Source organism: Mus pahari, chromosome 17, assembly GCF_900095145.1.
Source record: "Mus pahari chromosome 17, PAHARI_EIJ_v1.1, whole genome shotgun sequence".
NCBI lineage: Eukaryota > Metazoa > Chordata > Mammalia > Rodentia > Muridae > Mus > Mus pahari.
Window position 1 is genome coordinate 11,066,055 of NC_034606.1, and position 18,824 is coordinate 11,084,878.

Consider the following 18,824-nt stretch of genomic DNA (forward strand, 5'->3'; position numbering starts at 1 on the left):
TAAGGGAAATTAAAGAAAAGTAATTGCTTCCTATTATTTTTGTTGTTAAAGTTGGCATGTTCTTGTGGCTGTCTTCTTTTAGGTTTGTTGAAAAAAATATGGAACGCTTCACGAATTTGCGTGTCATCCTTGCGCAGGGGCCATGCTAATCTTCTCTGTATCGTTCCAATTTTAGTATATGTGCTGCCGAAGCGAGCACCCAAAAGAGATTCTTAAATACGCATTATTGAAGGAAAAGTTAGTGTTCCAATGTTTTAAAATTATTTATGTTATGAACAGCATTTCATTTGCTTACATCAAAATCTTTACAAAAAAGGAAGATGTGGGTTTTTTATGGATTCAAAGGAATTTTAAAAGTGCATATACTGCTTGAGTTACTTAAACTTCAACCAGAATTCAAAGCTAAAAATATAATGAACATTTTAAATGTAACTCCCTATAAATAAATACTTACTTTATTAGTTTTATTTCCACAACAAATTAAAAACAATTATAGGAAAGCTCAAGATTAATGTTTAACTCACCTACAAAGAACATCTCACCAAATAAACAATTTCATAACTGAAGATAAGGAAGAAGTAAATATTCTACAAAATACTGTCTTTACCTCATTCTGGACCAGTGTTTAGTCTTACTGTCTTCAAGATGCTCATTTTGTTAATTTGTCTTGTAAATGCTTTACTAAATAATAGTACAAAATGTGCTAAGTTGGGGGCTTCATGTCCTTCAAATGCAAGCCTTTGCCAAGATTCCTTATTCACACCAATGATTGCTAATTGCAATGTAGTCTTAGTTATTTATTCAAGGTTAAATTGGAGAGTATGGACCTCATTTTGTGTTTTTAAAAAATTTTTACATGTAAGATTGTCTTACTTAGGGTTTTACTACTGTGAACAGACACCATGACCAAGACAATTCGTATAAGGACATTTAATTACAGGTTCAGAGGTTCAGTCCATAAAGGTGGGAGCATGGTAGCATCCAGGCAGGCATGGTGTAGGCTCCAGCCATTTGCCTGAAAAATTCATGATGTCTTTGTTTTTAATATCTGAATGGTATCCCTTTGTGTAGATTTACCACAGTTTTCTTTATCCATCTTCAGTTGAGGGACATCTAACTTGTTCCCAGTTTCTGGTTATAATGAATAAAGCTACTATGAACATAGTTGAGCAAGCGTCTCTATGGAATGGTAGAGCATATTTTGGGTGTATGCCCAGGAGTGGTATAGCTAGGTCTTGAAGTAGAATTATTCCCAGTTTTCTGAGAAATCACCAAATTGATTTCCAAAGTGATTGTACAAGTTTGCATTCCCACCAACAATGGAAGAGTGTTCCCCTTATTCCCCATCCTCACCAGCATATGCTATCACCTGAGTTTTTGATCTTAGCCATTCTGACCAGTGTAACATAGAATCTCAGAGTTGTTTTGATTTGCATTTACCTAACAAGTAAGGAATATGAACATTTCTTTTAGTGTTTCTTGATCATTTGATATTTCTCTGTTGAAATTCTGTTTAGCTCTGTATCTCATTTTTTGTAAGATTATTTGGGTTCTTTGGTCTAACTTCTTGAATTCTTTGTAAATTTTGGACATTCGCCCTTTGTTAGATGTAGGGTTGGTGAAGATGCTTTCCCAATCTGTAGGCTGCCATTTTCTCCTACTGACAGTGTCCTTTGCCTTATGGAAGCTTTTTGGTTTCACGAAGTCCCATTTATCAATTGTTGGTCTTAGACTCTGAGCCAATGGTGTTATATTCAGGAAATTATCTCCTGTATCAATGAGTTCAAGGCTATTTCCCACTTTCTTTTCTATGAGATTTAGTGTGTCTGGTTTTCTGTTGAAGTTCTTGATCCACTTGAACATGAATTTTGTGTAGGGTGAGAAATATGCATCTATTTGCATTCTTCTACATGTAGACATCCAGTTAGACCAGCACCATTTGTTGAAGATACATTCTTCTTTCAACTATACGGCTATTTAAACAGTTTACCTTATCTTTTTTTCTTAATTTAATTTTATTTTTAATTCATTTTTTGCATTCCATATTCCATTCCTCACCCCCCCATCCACCTTCCAACTGCTCCACATTCCACATCTCCTCCCCATCCCACATGATGCCACCACCACCACCACCCCCACCCCACATGACCTCTAAACTCCCTGGGGCCTCCAGTTTCTTGAGGGTTAGGTGCATCATCTCTGAATGAACACAGACCTGGAAGTCCTCTACTGTATGTGTGTTGGGGACCTCATGTCAGCTGGTATATGCTGTCTGTTTGGTGGTCTAGTGTTTAAGAGATCTTGGGGGTCCAGATTAATTAAGACTGCTGGTCCTCCTACAGGGTCGCCCTACTCCTCAGCTTCTTTCATCCTTCCCTAATTCAACAACAGGGATCAGCAGCTTCTGTCCATTGGTTGGGTGCAAATATCTGCATCTGGCTGTTTCAGCTGCTCATTGGGTCTTTCAGAGGGCAGTCATGATAGATCCTTTTTGGTGAGCACTCCATAGCCTCAGTAATAGTGCCAGGCCTTGGAACCTTCCCTTGAGCTGGATCCCACTTTTGGCCTGTCACTGAACCTTCTTTTCCTCAGGCTCCTCTCCATTTCCATCTCTGTAATTCTTTCAGACAGGAACAATTATGTGTCAGAGGTGTGACTGTGGCATGGCAACCCCATCCCTTACTTGATGTCCTGTCTTCCTGCTGGAGGTGGGCTCTATAAGTTACCTCTCCCTAATGTTGAGCATTCCCTCCACAACCTCCTAGTTCCTGAGGTTGCCTGATTCCATTCTTTCTGCTGGTCCTCAGGGCTTGGTCCTTTTCCCTCACCCAGTATAAGATCAGGTTTCCTTCACACACACACACACACACACACACACACACACACACACACACACACACACACCATCTACTTTCCCTCCCAGATCCTAATTTGTCTATGAAGCCACAATTACTCTGATACCTAAACCACACAAGGACCCAACCAAAAAAGAGAACTTCAGACCAATCTCACTTATGAATANTGATGCAAAAATACTCAATAAAATTCTTGCAAACTGAATCCAAGAACATATAAAAACCATCATTCACCACAATCAAGTAGGCTTCATCCCAGGAATGCAAGGTTTATTTAATATATGAAAATCCATTAATGTAATCTACTGTATAAACAAACTCAAAGGGAAAAAAAGCACATGATCATCTCCTTAGATTCAAAAAAAGCATTTGACAAAATACAACACCCCTTCACGTTAAAAGTATTGGAGAGATCAGGAATTCAAGGCCCATACCTAAACATAATAAAATCAATTTATTGCAAACCAACAACTAATATCAAATTAAATGGAGACATACTTGAAGCTATCCAAGGATGCTCACTCTCCCCATATCTATTCAATATAGTACTTGAAGTGTTAGCTAGAACAATAAGACAACAAAAAGAAATCAAGGGTATACAAATTGGTAAAGAGGAAATAAAGGTATCACTATTTGCAGGTGATATGATAGATAGTATACATAAGGACCCCATAAATTCTACCCGAGGACTTCTCCAACTGATAAACAACCTAAGCAAAATGACCAGATATAAAATTAACTCAAATAAATCAGTAGCCTTCCTTTATACAAATAATAAACAGGCTAGGGAAGAAATTAGGAAACAATTTCCTTCATATTAGTCACAAATAGTATAAAATATCTTGGAGTAACTCTAACCAAACAAGTGAAAAACATGTATGACAATAACTTCAAGTCTCTCAAGAAAGAAATGGAAGATCTCAGAAAATGGAGAGATCTCTCTTACATTTCAACTGTTATCCCATTCTCGGTTTACTATCCCGCAATCCCTGTATCCCTCTCCCCCTCTCCCTCTCCCTGCTTCTCTGAGGGTGCTCTTCCACACACCTACCCACTCCCACCTCACTACCCTAGCATTCCCCTACACTGGAGAATCGAGCCTTCACAGGACCAAGGACTCCCCCTCTCATTGATGCCAGATAAGGCTATCCTCTGCTACATATGCAGCCGGAGCCATGGGTCCTCTTTGGTTGGTGGTTTAGTCCTTGGGAGCTCTGGGGCTTATAGTTGGTTGATATTGTTGTTCTTCCTGTGGGGTTGCAAACCCCATTCAGCACTTCCAGTTCTTGCCCTAACTCCTCCGTTGGGGTCCCATGCTCAGTCCAATTGTTTACTGCAAGCATCCATATCTGTATTGGTCAGACTCTGGCAGATCTTCTCAGGAAACAGCTATACTGGGCTCCTGTCAGTAAGCACTTCTTGGCATCCACAATAGTGTCTGGCTTTGGTGTCTTCATATGGGATGGATCCCCAGGTGGGGCCATAAAGATGGCCTTTCCTCCACTCTCTTCTCTACTCTTTGTCCCCCTATTTCCTTTAGATAGGAGCAATTCTGGGTTAAAATTTTGGAGATGAGTGGGTGGTCCCATCCCTCAACCTGGGGTCTTGCCTAACTTCTGGATATGTTCTCTACAGGTTCTCCCTTTCCTTGGTTGGGTATTTCAGCTAATGTCATCCCTGCTGGGTCCTGGGAGCCTCTTACTTTACTAGCATCTGGGACTCTCTGGTAGCTACCCCCAGTTTCCCACCACCCACTGCTACACACCTCTGTTCAGTTTTCTGACTCTTGGTATATCACCTCCATCTCCTCTCATTCCTGATTCTGTCCCTTCCTTTTACCTCCCTCCTTCTATCTTCCTCCAAAGTCCCTTCCACCTTATACACCTCAGGTGTTCTTTTAAACTGCTGGTATGAGAATTTTCTAATTTCTTCATGGAGGCACTTAGTCTCATGAACTTTTGGGTATGTTGTGCCCTCATTTTCACTGAATTCTAGAAAGTCTTTAGTTGTGTAGAGAGTTGTTCTTTTGCCATGAGTGTGTAGGCTTCCTGTTTCTTCTGTTGTTGTTGAAGTCCAGCTTTAATCCATAATGGACTGAGAGGATACATGGTGCAATTTCAATTTTCTTTTATCTGTTGAGCCTTGCTTTGTGACTGACATATGGTTAATATTGGAGAAGTATCCATGAGGTACTGAGAAAAATATTCTTTTGTGTGTGCATGAAATATGCTATAGATGTCTTTCTTTTAGGTTCATTTCCAGCATATGAAACATCTCCCTTTATTTATTTTAATCTTTTTATATTTAACAAAATAGTATTTTAGTGATATTATTATTATTATTATTATTATTATTATTATTAGACTTTTGTAATTTGTTAAAATCAGATCCAGACCTGGGTTTTTGCTCTCTCTCTCTCTCTCTCTCTCTCTCTCTCTCTCTCTCTCTCTCTCTCTCTCTCTCTTTCTCTGTCTGTTATAGGTACATGTGATGTGTGCACACACAAGTAGAGGCCAGAAGAGGATATAAGGTGCTGTGCTCTATCAGTTTCTACCTTATATTCTTTAGATAGGGTCTCTCTCTGAACCCTAGCTTGCTAAGTTCAACAAGTTGCATTTATCTTCCTGTCTCTTTCTCTATAGCTATGGGGTTTCTGGCATTTGAGGATATGTCCATCTTTGTTATGTGGATTTTGGGATGCAGTCTCTGGTCCCCATGCTCACACAGCAAGCTGAGCCATCTCACCAGTCCCCAGAGCATATTTGGCTAGACTGTTATGTAGCTATTTAAAATCTGAAGCACTTATAAATGGCCTTGATTTTTATTGAAAATAGATTCTTCTCTCATACAGCACATCACACCCACAGTTTCTCCTCCCTCCATTCCTCCCAGCTCTCCTGCCCCCATCTTCCCTCTCCTCTGGATCCACTCCCCTCCCTTTTTTTCTTCAGAAAGGAGCAGGCCTTCAAGAGCTAACAACCAAGTGCAACCAATTACAATAAACAGGGCAATAAGACAAGGCCAAAGCCCTCATGTTGAAGCAGGACAAGGCAACCAAATAGGACAAGAAGAGTCCCAAGACCTGGCAAAGGTCAGACACACATGCTTCCACTATTAGGAGTCCCACAAAAACACCAAGCTAACAGCCACAATATATAAGCAGAGGCCCTGGTACAGACCCAATCAGGCACAGTGCTTGTTGCTTCAGACTCTCTAAGTCCATATGAGCCCCACTTAATTGATTCAATGGACCTTGTTCTCCCGCTGTGCTATAACTTTTCCTCCCCCTCTTCTGTGGGGTTCTCCTGAGCTCTGAGGGGAGTGACACGATGAAGGCTGCCAATTTAATCTCTCTCTCCCTTTAATGTCCTGCTGTGAGTTTTTGCACCCACTCTTAGTTCTGCTAGAGGAAGCCCTCCTAATGATGACTGGACAAAGCACCAATCTATGAGTATATTATCATAAAAATCATTTCACTGATTTATTTTTTTCATCAGTAGTGTTTGGTTCTACCCTGGGCTCCTTCTCATGACATGGGCCTCAAGTTAAACCAGATAGTGGTCTCTTACACAAGTTATGCCCTGACACTGGCCAACACATCTTACAGACAAACTAGATTGCAGGTTTGAAGTTTTTTTGGCTGGGTTGGTGTCCATGTCTCCTGAAAAGTACCTTCCAGGGTCAACAAGACTGGACTGTATGGGGCAAAGGCTCTATAGAGGCACCAACTGAACCTCCTTGCATTCAGTGAGCTTTGTGGATGTTGTCCTTGGCAATGGGGCCCCACTGTCAGTTTTCAGAGAGAAGCATTTTGTCCTAGAGTCAGCTCCATGGAACCCCAATAACTCAATCAAAACCAATCCTATCCCACCACTGAAAGTCTAGCCTAGCTACAAAAGATGGACATTTCAGACTGGGTATCATATCCTCCATTACTAGGAGTCCTCACAAGGGTCACACTTATAGACTCGAGAAATTTTCCACTGCACTAGATCTCCACATTGTTCCACAGATGCAGCACCTCCAATTCCAGCCATCTTCCTCTGTACTTTATCCCTCCATCTCTTCTCTCCCAACTGTTCCCTCCTGCTCCAGTTCTCATCTTTCCTAGTCCATCTGCAAGATCTGTTTCCTCACTTCCCAGGTTGATTCATACCCGCACTCTCCCCTCCACCCCAATCCTCCACTTCATCTGTCCTCTCTGAGTTTGAAGATTTTAGCTTGATTACTTAACAGCTAATATCCACATATAAGTGAATGTATACATGATTTTTTTTTTTACTTTAAATTATGGTTTCCGTATGTTCATTGTTTTTACTTAGAAATATGGTTGAGTTTTTGTTGTTCTAGTTCATCCTGTACCCCTGAATCTTGATGAACTCATTAACCTTTTAAGAAGTAAATTTAGATCAAGGAAAAGTAAAGACTTAGTTCATGGGAGGTTTCCCTATGATTACTATTTTGCTGTCTATCATCATTAATCTGCTTTTCATATATTTGAACTTCATTCCAATAGAATCATAAATGTTCACACAAGTTTAATCAAGTTTTCCTTATTAATATTACAAGATTCATTTTATTACCTTTAGTGATAGTTCATACTTTTGAATTGGTGCATATTATAGTAGAAGAGCAAAGTTTGTCCTTTCTATTGGTAGAGATTTGTATGATTTCTAACCTTTGGCATAAATAAAGTTGGCACGTACACACACACATACACACACTATCATGTAAGCTCTTTATATTTTTTATGAATTTTAACTCCACAAGACTGACAGAAAACTCCAACATCCAGAAATTGGAGACTACCACAATCCTTATTATACTTACAACCTATGAATATAGAACTTATTACTTTTGTAATAAGTTGTCTAGTGGTTAGTGTTCCATGCTTTAAATTTGTTTAATGAGTCTTGGCAGTCACTCTACTGACCTTATAACTCCTTGTATTTCTGGTTACCTATTTATAGTTATTCTCTACAAGTTGTTTTAGCTGTTTGATAGTGATGATCACATCTCATGTTTTTTGCCTTCACACAGAGGTGTGCTTTGTACCTTGACTAGAGTGCTTGCTTGATAAATATTTGCCCCTTGAGTGATGGAGGGTATGCTCTGAATTAATGAGCTATTACTGTGATTCCAGCTGATGCCTGCACAGATGACTACTGCGTTGACTTTGGCCTCATTACTGAGCTGTATAGGCATGGCCTGTGTTGATTTATGGAGCTCTCCTTAATGTCCTGAAGAATCCTGAATATATGAGGCTCATTTATGTCATGTCACGGGATTCTACATGATGAAATAGAAACTGTGTTAGCCATTGTTTAGGTTTAATCATTCTATCAATATTTATTTTGGAAATTAGATAATCACAAATGAGACAAAGAATGAGTTGGTTTACAGAGGAAATAATTGGCCAGGGGAATCAAAGATTCGTATTCAAAGAATTCAAGAAGCTTCTCCACCTATAAGTGGCAGCTTTGATGTTCAAGCTTATGGACATACTCTGAAAGGTATATATGAAATGCTCAGAATTACTAGAGACATACCAAAGTTTTTCAAGTATACATGTATGCATTGTTTGCTAAATGCTCAATAGTATTGCTACTGATATTTACTGTGTACAGTTATCTTACGTTCAAACATCTAAATAAATGACACATAATAACATGAGCCATATTGAAGTCAGTGATAGCATTTTTGTCTCAGAATTGTTTCCTCCTAGTTTAGTAAAGAATTCAACCATCTGAAGCCAATGTTATCAGTTATAGCCATGTTTATTTAAAAGTAATATACAAAATGTCAGTAAAAACATATCAAACTCCTTAAAAATTCTTTCTCTGAAAGTGGTTGAAACTGTAGCCTTATGTAAAATTGAAATTGTGAAAATGTGGAGATTGTGGCCTTTATGATGCATGCATTAAAAAATCATGACTGTGCTATCCAGAAATGTTATAACATTAAAATAATACAAAATTGAATTGGAATAGTATTTTAAAATACAGTTTTAACTAATCCATCTAAATATCTGCTGTCCTATCCAAAATAGTCCTTATGACCATGTGTCCATTAAAAAGTTGCGCTGAAATAAGTACCATATATTGAAATGATTAACATTTGTGTGTGGTCCCATATTTGTTTAGTTTCAGTTCCAGTACTACTACTTTACTTTGTAAAATATTACTGCTAGTACTAGAAAAGTATTAACCTATATCTGTTCTTCCCAATCTTCATCATATAGACAGTGAGTGCTAATTTAAACATTAGTGATATATTTTTGGTACACTTATTTTTAGTGACATTTTCTTGATTTATATATTTAAAATTCAAACAAGAAACAAGATTATCTAGAATAAATGACACTTGAGTGTTTTCTTCATTGCCTTATCAAATATAACTTTTAATTTCTAAAAGTTTATCTTACTTTCATGGCTTACCAATTATTCATAAAGCAAACTGGCATTCAAATAAAAATATAAAAACCAAGACAACATTTAGGTTCATTACTCATATAATTTTGTTTCTTGTTAATACATAATCTCTTGGGATAAACACTCTAAACTTCTTTTTGACAAGAATGTGATTGAAGAATGATACTTTGCATACACAGTACCATGAAGAGTGCTCAGTTTGTGAACTTTTGTTCCTTTCTGTGATGCAGGCATCCCTGCTGCTGTGTCAGCTGCAGACTTGCAGTTTGCCCTGCAGAGCCTGGAAGAAATAGCACAGGTCTCAGTAAACAGAGAAGGAACCTGTGCTGGCTATTCATGGAGCATCAAATGGACAAGCCCCTGTGGAAAGCAACCTCTTCTGCAGGTCCCTGCATTATCACAGCTTCTGTGTCCTTCTCTGGGCTCTTTGCCAATTTGTACTCTTTCTCATCCTAAAAAGAACTGGAGATTGTGGATTTTTCAAAAGCAAAGCACAAACTAATTTTATTTTGTTTTTTGTTTGTTTGTTTGTTTGTTTGTTTTTTTACATAGGGTCTCACCTTGTAACTTTGACTGTCCTGGTACTTACTATGTAGGCCAGGCTATTGAATAGATACAAATGTGCACAGAAATCCATCTTCTTTTGCCTCCCACATTCTGGGATTAAAGGTGTGTGCCACCACACCAAGCTCATAAATGATTTTTGAAATTATTTGAACATAAAAATATTCTGCATTAGAATGAGCAGGCAGGTGTTCTTTTCCATAGAGACCAGCTTTTGGTACTTTAAATCCCATTGCTGTATGGAAAAAGTCAAGAGGAGTTGTGAGAAGACCCTTGATGGTATACGGGCAGTCACATAAATATACTCATCTATAATTTAGAAAATACACACACGTAATTAGCTTCGTTGCCCATAGTTCTTCTGAGACTGTGAAAGGTTTTGTTATTGTAAAGATGGCCTGTTCAAGTCAAGTCTAAAGGTGTCATCTGCTGTTCTATTTTACACATATTAGATGAGTGAACACTAGTGTATCTCAAGAAGAATGAGAGCTCACAGAATCTAAAATCAAAACAAGACTCCTGCAAATAGGACAGAGCAGAACCCTCTGGGGTTTGTGTTTTATGTATGCACGGACGCACATACACACACACACACACACACACACACACACACACACACACACGCATGTACACACACATGTTAACACACACACAGTACTCACACTCAAAGATATTACTTCTTAGCGGTGGTGAAAGTATGAGAAAGCACTTCTCATATCCTGTTGGTTAGAAAGAAGGCCAATTTTTTGGCAGATCTTTTAGTGCTATCTTAACATATACCTGTGATTCAGCACTCAGTTACATAATTCCACCCTAACTGAAACAGTAGTACAAATGTGAAATGGTATAACCAAAAAGGTGGTCACTACTCCATCATTTCTCCCTGTACAACTGTAGAAAGTTAAATCTCTTTGATGAGAGAATGATTGTTAAAGTGACAGAACCCTTTACTGACCACTCTGTAGCCATATGCTATAATAAGGTAGAGAAGGTGCAGAACCCTACTCAGCTTTTGGAACTTTAAATCCCATTGCTGTATGGAAAAAGTGAGAAGACCCTTGATGGTATACAGGCAGGAAATTTATTGAATGGGGAGACAGGGAGGTAGAAGAAAAAAACACATAAGAGTATGTAGACATAAAATTCATTGTGCAAGATATGTTATAAAGCCAGAGGGGTTATTTTACAGGCACATACTTGGAACTAGAATTCTGAAATTCTATTATTGAGACTGGCTTCCTTTTGCTAGCTCTGCTCATTTATGATATTCACCTCTTCCCTTTTTCTACCAGACTCTACTGCTTATTCACTGCTGCTGTTCTTCATCACAAGCTCATGTGTAGTGCATCATGGAGACACTTACATCTTTGCTAGTGCCTTTAGGTAACAGAAGGTTACCATACTGGCATAAGGATTTTGAATAAGATTATACATATGGATGTAATTTGGCTTTATTTTTATGACTAGAAGAGAATATGATTCCAGAATGAGACAACAAGATAACCAGAGATGAAAAATGCTAAAGGGAAAATATAACTCAGCTTTTTAATTATTTATGAATGATTTACCAAAGTAACTATATTGAAAAGGAACAGAAAACATTTTCCAATATAAAATTAAATAAATTTATTTTCTTTAGGTCAACTATATTTTAATTAATGTAACATACTATAATCCAATAGTCTTACTATTTTTCCTTTGAGTTGATTATTGTTTCTCTAGAAATTTTTTCAAACAAATATTTCTAAGTTTAATTTTTTACATCCATAAGCTTTTACTCAGCTTTCACTTATTCTTAAGTTGGTTCCATTTTCCATTGCTATTCTATAAAATCACTTTGTCTAAAAATAGATCAATGATTCCAACATCATCGGAGAAAAGGCTAATGTGACAGTTACAACAATAAAGGAAGGTGGCTTATTTAGACAACGTATCCCTGGAGACATGCTTCGTACACTGAATCAGCAACCACAGGTATGATTCAAGCTTTTCTCATAATATTTATAATTTCAAATGTATAACTAATTTATACCAAATACAAAAGACCTTGTAAAATGAAAATGTTTTCAACTGTAGTTTCACGTGAAAATTTTTTAATAATTGATCAACTCATTATTTTCTAAATTTGGAGAAAATTATCTTCCTGATGATGAAAGAATTCTTTTAAATCTACCACTGACAGAATGAGTAACTATGTTATTATATTTGTTCTTTATAACATTTATGTTAGAAAATTATTAATTTTGCAATTATCAGTGTTGCTGCTTTAGTGATGAGAATATTAAAATATATTAAGTATAAGTGGCTTTCCATAAAGCAACCTCTAGTTATCTTCATAGTACTAACTAAAACAATGCTTTCATGATTCAATTTATGTAAATTTCCACCCTACATTTACTACAAGTTGGGTGACAGCAAGGGTGACATTTGTTTTCTTGCGTGTGTTTCTTTTATTTACAACTGCATTAGAAGCCTAATGGAACATTTACTATACAAATAAGCATATGAATAAATAAATGAATAAATGAATAAATGAGGTGTCAATGCAGAAAGCATAAACATTTTTGGGAAAATAACATGTTTCTTGTTCTAAATCCAGTGCATAAAGTATATACACTCTGGAATTATTACTACATTTCATTACTAAATTCTATGTATATTGTACCAAGCTCTGCTGGCCCTTTAGCCTTGTTCAACTTTGCATCTATGCTTTTTGACTTGAAGGTTGAAGTATATGTCAATGGAATTCCAGCCAAATGTTCAGGTGACTGTGGGTTTACATGGGATGCCATGATTACTCCCCTGATCTTGACAACAACACCTTCTGAAGGTAATGCTTTGGTTTTAACCTTAAATACAAGGTGGTGAATAGCTAGAAAAACGTAACCTGTGATAATGAACTTTAAATATTTATTACTGTCACTAAATATGGCAAGAAAACCTCTCAATATAGTGAGAACTATTTATCAGCTGGAACTATGGAAAAGCACTCATTACTTACTTGGAAAAAAATATGATGCCAAAGTATTCCATTGATATCTCTATTCTCCACTTTTACAAATTACAGTCAGTCTCTATAATTTCCCTGTGACTTTGAGACATTGCTCTTCTCTTTGACCAATGGGTGTATTAACTTTCATCTGGTGAGAATACTCCAATGGAGGTATGTAGTGGCTAGTTTTGTGTCAACTTGACACAGCTGGAGTTATCACAGAAAGGAGCTTCAGTTGGGAAAATGCCTCCATGAGATCCAGCTGTAAGGCATTTTCCCAACTAGTGATCAAGGGGGGAGGTTCCCTTATGGATGGTGACATCTCTGGGCTGGTAGTCTTGGGTTCAATAAGAGAGCAGGCTAAGCAAGCCAGGGGAAGCAAGGCAGTAAAGAACATCCCTCCATGGCTTCTGCATCAGCTCCTGCTTTCTGACCTGCTTGAGTTCCAGTCCTGACTTCCTTTGGTGATATACAGCAATGTGCAAAATGTAAGCGGAATAAACCCTTTCCTCCCCAACTGCTTCTTGGTCATGTTTGTGCAGGAATAGAAACCCTGACTAAGTCTGGCAAACACAGAAGTGGATGCTCACAGTAGGATGGAACACAGGGCCCCCAATAGAGGAGCTAGAGAAAGTACCCAAGGAGCTGAAGGGGTCTGCAACCCTATAGGAGGAGCAACAATATGAACTAACCAGTACCCCCCAGAGCTCATGTCTCTAGCTGTATATGTAGCAGAAGATGGTCTAGTCAGCCATCATTGGGAAGAGAGGCCCCTTGGTCTTGCAAACTTTATAAGCCCCAGTACAGGGAACACCAGGGTCAAGAAGGGGGAGTGGGTGGGTAGGGGAATGGGGGGGGAGGGTGTAGGGGACTTTGGGGATAACATGTAAATCAAGTAAATACCTAATAAAAATGGGAAAAAAGAAAAAAAAAAGAAAAACTTAAAAAAAAAAAAAAAGAAAGACACCCTGACTAAGACAAGGTAGCAATTAGGCAAGCAATAGGACAGCTAGAGTGTAACAAAACAATAGGACAGCTATAGTGTAACAAAACAATAGGACAGCTATAGTGTAACAAAACAATAGGACAGCTATAGTGTAACAAAACAAAAGGACAGCTATAGTGTAACGAAACAATAGGACAGCTATAGTGTAACAAAACAATAGGATAGCTATAGTGTAACAAAACAGTAGGACAGCTATAGTGTAACAAAACAGTAGGACAGCTATAGTGTAACAAAACAATAGGACAGCTATAGTGTAACAAAACAATAGGACAGCTATAGTGTAACAAAACAATAGGCTAGCTATAGTGTAACAAAACAGTAGGATAGCTATAGTGTAACAAAACAATAGGACAGCTATAGTGTAACAAAACAAAAGAACTGAGTATTCACTTTGAGAAAACAGAACAATTAATGCTAAGAACTCATCCCAGACTAGGGTGTGTTTTATTGGGGAAAATGTGATTGTGATTTTTTGTGTAAGTTCCTAAAAATGTAAATAAACATCAGGAATAAGGTGTAAAGGGAGTTCTTAACCATAGTGATGAATTCAGAAATCATTACCTTATATGCAGTCTTAGTAGTTGATAGTAAACTGTATCTGGTTTGTGCCCTTGCATTTGCTAATGACTTTCCTTGTGTGTGTGTGTGTGTGTGTGTGTGTGTGTGTGTGTGTGTGTGTATGTGTGTGTAGTTCTCCCAGATTACTCTGGGCTCAAAATAATTAACAACCATGTTTAAGTTAAAAATAATGGAAAAATATAATGAGTGCAATAAAAACTAGCCATTTTTCTTCACTGGCAATTAATGGCTGCTTACATATTTTTATACACATTCTAATCATAATCAGAAATATTATTTACCTAAAATTCCCTTTAAGTATTATCCCTATCCTAACCCCTATGGCTCCCTGAGGCAACCACAGTAATTTATTTTGTACATTTCTTTTCATTCTGTTTCAATGCCTTTTGTATTTGAGATACATATATAGTAATTTTGGTGTGTGTGTGTGTGTGTGTGTGTGTGTGTGTGTTTGTGTTGTTATGTCTGTGTGTCTGTGGTGGGAGTGAAAAGTCAGTCTTAGGTGTTATTTCTTAGGAGAGGTTTTCTTTGTTTTATCTGTAATTAGAATATATTAATCATACATAATAATTGGTCTTGTTGTGACATCTTCACACATGCAATAATATTTTCTGATCATACACATTTTCCATATCTTCTCTTCTCTCTTCTCTCTTCACCCTCCCACTGATCACTGGCCTCTTCTCAGGTCGTCCTCCCAACTTCCCCTCTTTTGCCTTCAAGATGCATGTCCTTCCTTCCATGTCCTTTGCAAATGAAGGGTCACTTGTCCCTTATTCTTTTCTCCATGGTTTTATGGTAGATTGCTGTTTTTTTCAACTTGTTTGTCAAAATTATATTTTTTCTTTTCTTACCTAATTCTGTATTTCAATGAAATAATATTCTAGTGAATATTAACACAGATATCCACAATAAAAATCAATATATACTAATTCTATGGAAAAATATTATTGCCAAACACATGTGTCTTTTCTCCATGCTTAACTTCAAATTTATTGCTTGTATCTTATAAAAAAAGAATATTTTCCTAAGAAATATCTGATTTTAGAATAACAGATTGTAATTTTTTTTTCATTAGAAATGTAGTAACTTAAGTTTTTCACTTTCAGGATCCTATGCAGAAAGCACGATTCTAACCATAGCAGGCTCTGGATTTTCTCCCACCTCAGCTGTATCCGTCTCTGTTGGTTCTACGAGATGCTCTCTTCTCTCTGTGGAGGGTAGGTTCTTTCAATTGTCATGAAGTTTGACTGTTTTTATCCTAGAGGAATTGGAAGAAAGAACTACCACAAATATAATTGTCTCCTGGTATATATTTTAGAGCCATGAAATTAGCAACCTGGTCTGGAAAGTGCCAATGACTATTTATTTGATTATGACCATAGACTACTTGAGTGTTATATAGTGTCTTTATCGCAAGAAGAGTAATCTACCAAACCTCCACTCATATATACCTTACAAACTTATGTCACAAGATATTTCATGTGTTTATGTATCTCTAGGCCACATATTCAAAGTATGTCTCTTTCCTTTCATGGCCTCTGATCATGTCCATGTTGTTGTTGCTGTTTATTTGCTTTTGTATGTACTGGGGATTGAACCCAGAGCCTAAGGCATGTTAGGTAAGTACTCTATCAAAAATTATATCACAAACCTTTTGTCTATGCTGTGACAATGCCGTAGTAGTCATTCTGAGGTAAGAGGACATGACCATATTCTTTGATTTCTATTTCAACGGGATCTCTCAAGCTATGCAGAATTTAAAGATCATTTATAATTTTAAGTTCGTGACATTGGTTCAAACATAGTTACTTAATTTCACTGAAACTTATCATTCACAATCCTAGATATTTTCTATAATTTAATGATTGAAATCACATGAATAAGACCACTTACCAAATAATTTCTGTTGATTTTTATTTAAATGTATTCTTGAAGTCAAATAGCCAATATTATAACAGTATTACTTAACTATAGTAAAGTGAAGAAAATGTTTTCATTTGACCTTATCACATTTATTGATAGAACATGTTATTTTACTCAGTTGTGGATATAAGTAAAGTGGTGAATGAAAATTTTATTTAAAATTCATAACTTTGATGTAGACTTTTTTTTTCTTTCTTTTCTTTTTTTATTAGATATTTTCTTTATTTACATTTCAAATGTTATCCCCTTTCCTAGTTTCCCTTCCAAAAATTCCCTATCCTCTCCTGCTATTCCCCCTGCTCCCCAACCCACCCACTTCTACTTCCTGACCCAGGCATTCCCCTACACTGGGGCATAGAACCTTCACATGACCAAGGGCCTCTCCTCCCATTGATGACTGACTAGGCCATCCTCTGCTATGAGGTAGACTTTCTTTGGGCAAGGTTTCCAGATTCGTTTTCAATATTTGTTTACCATTTTCTAGAAATAAGTAATCCGCAGAAGTAGGTAGCTTGCAAAGATCCTACCTCCCTACTAAGATTTCCGTGCCCCCACCAGAATAATAGTAGTTTACTTTGGATATAGTTCTTGGAGTCTTAAAAACAAAGACCAAAGTTAATATTTACAAATTAATTTTAGTGAGTTCATTTTTTTTTTAAATCTGAAAACATTTGCTTTATCATTTTCTTCTTCTTCTTTATCAAAAGAAAATGAGATCAAGTGCCAGATTCTGAATGGAAGTGCTGGACATGTACCAGTTGCTGTGTCCATTGCTGATGTTGGACTAGCACAGAATCTAGAGGGTGAGGGATCCCACTTCGTTTATCGGAGTCAGATCTCACATGTCTGGCCTGATTCTGGAAGCCTGGCAGGTAATAGCTAACAGCTCTCCGAAGAGGTGACTGCGTACATTTTCACAACTGGGTTTCCAGTGCTTTGATTCTAGTACCAGGAGAAGGGCAAGGGAGCCCAGACTTCCTCAGAGCCCAGAAGAGAATGCCCTTTTGAAAGACACAGACATTCAATAGCTGGCTAACTCTTTTCCTTGTGAAGCACAATTCAGAAACTGCTTATGCTTACATCATAGGTTATTGAATTAATATCATCAATTATTACATGTTTCTATAACAACCTCATTAATTATGTCAAGATAAGATTTATTAGTTATTATCCTGCTTACCAGCTGTTCCATTTGTAACCAGAGTCTCAGTGGAGCTCTTCAACCTAGAGTAAAGTTCTGGGACAAACAGGACAAAGGAAGGCTGACAAAGAGGATGCACAGACAATAACATATTTTTCTTGTGTTGATTCACTTACTTTGTATATTTTTTAACCACAATTAATATAAGAAATTGTGCTTTGGCCTTGATTTTTGTGTTTTTTTTTTTAATTATATTACATTTTCTTTATTTTGTTTTTTTTCTCTTAGATTTTCTCCTTGTTTAGAGATATTAAATTTTAAACCTTAATTTACCCTCATTTGCCACACACATAGGTCACTTCTTTCCAGGACAAAGAAGTAGTTGTTGCTAATATACCCCAAAGCCAATATGGGCAAGCCTGTGCAATTGAGAGCTTAGCTGGGCTTGTGCTGTTAACTGTGTGCAGAGCTGCTTCTCCACCCACTTGCTGGTATCACTAGATGACCTGGGGGTGATTAATTACATAGGGACAAAGTTTCATTTGGTCCTAGTTGACCTGACTTTTGGTTTTATTTTCTTTGTTTTTCTTATAAAGGTGGTACTCTGCTAACAATATCTGGATTTGGTTTTGGTGAAAATTCAACTGTTTTAGTTGGAAATGAAACCTGTAATGTGATCAAAGGAGATTTGAATAGGATAACCTGCAGAACATCAAAAGTAAGGCCTCTGACTTCAGTTATTCCTCATCTCCAATAGTCCTAACCTCATTAACTAGGAAACATCTAGGTGGGTAGGTAGATAAGTGACATGTTTCTCCAAATTTCTGAGCTTTCAATATTGTCTGTAAAAACTATTTCTTCATCATTTTAAACCAAACTCCAAAGACAAAATATTATTTCTACATCTGAGACATTTAAAAACCATGATGAAGATAGTCACAGGTAAATAATGCATTTCACCTGAAATAATAGAAGTAGATACAAAGTAAAGATGAAATCCCTTTGGAGATGGGAATTCAGATGGAGTCTCATAAAAGAGTTGATGCCTAGTCAGCACTTAGGGTCACCAGGAAATTACCAGATAAACTGAAAGATGAAAAGAACTCAGTATTAATAATTTGTAAATTTCAGAGAAACAATTCTAAGCATGCTTAGTTCTAAGAAAGAAATCCATTTTTATTTGTATTTTTGTATTGAAATTTGCATTTATTTACCTTTTGTGTATATGCCTGAGTGTGATGTGACTACTGCTATACATTTGTAGATATAGCAGAGGCAGATCTCTTCCTGGGATCAGACAGAGCATCATCATTGCAGCAAGCATGTTTAC

The 18,824-nt window shown here is 37.1% G+C and overlaps 1 protein-coding gene and 1 non-coding gene across 2 annotated transcripts in view; one reads left to right on the forward strand and one right to left on the reverse strand.

Annotated features, from left to right (window-relative positions):
* Positions 1–18,824, forward strand: part of Pkhd1l1 (PKHD1 like 1) — a 144,720-nt gene that overhangs the window by 41,515 nt on the left and 84,381 nt on the right. Inside the window, exons 24-30 of the mRNA XM_029548042.1 lie at positions 8,221–8,368; positions 9,517–9,671; positions 11,702–11,824; positions 12,575–12,680; positions 15,537–15,647; positions 17,061–17,225; positions 18,091–18,212. Of these exons, the coding sequence (XP_029403902.1) occupies positions 8,221–8,368; positions 9,517–9,671; positions 11,702–11,824; positions 12,575–12,680; positions 15,537–15,647; positions 17,061–17,225; positions 18,091–18,212 (930 nt within the window). The remainder of the gene's footprint in view (positions 1–8,220; positions 8,369–9,516; positions 9,672–11,701; positions 11,825–12,574; positions 12,681–15,536; positions 15,648–17,060; positions 17,226–18,090; positions 18,213–18,824) is intronic.
* LOC115062469 lies at positions 93–199 on the reverse strand. The gene has a single exon (XR_003842421.1). It is a non-coding gene; the product is annotated as a U6 spliceosomal RNA (small nuclear RNA).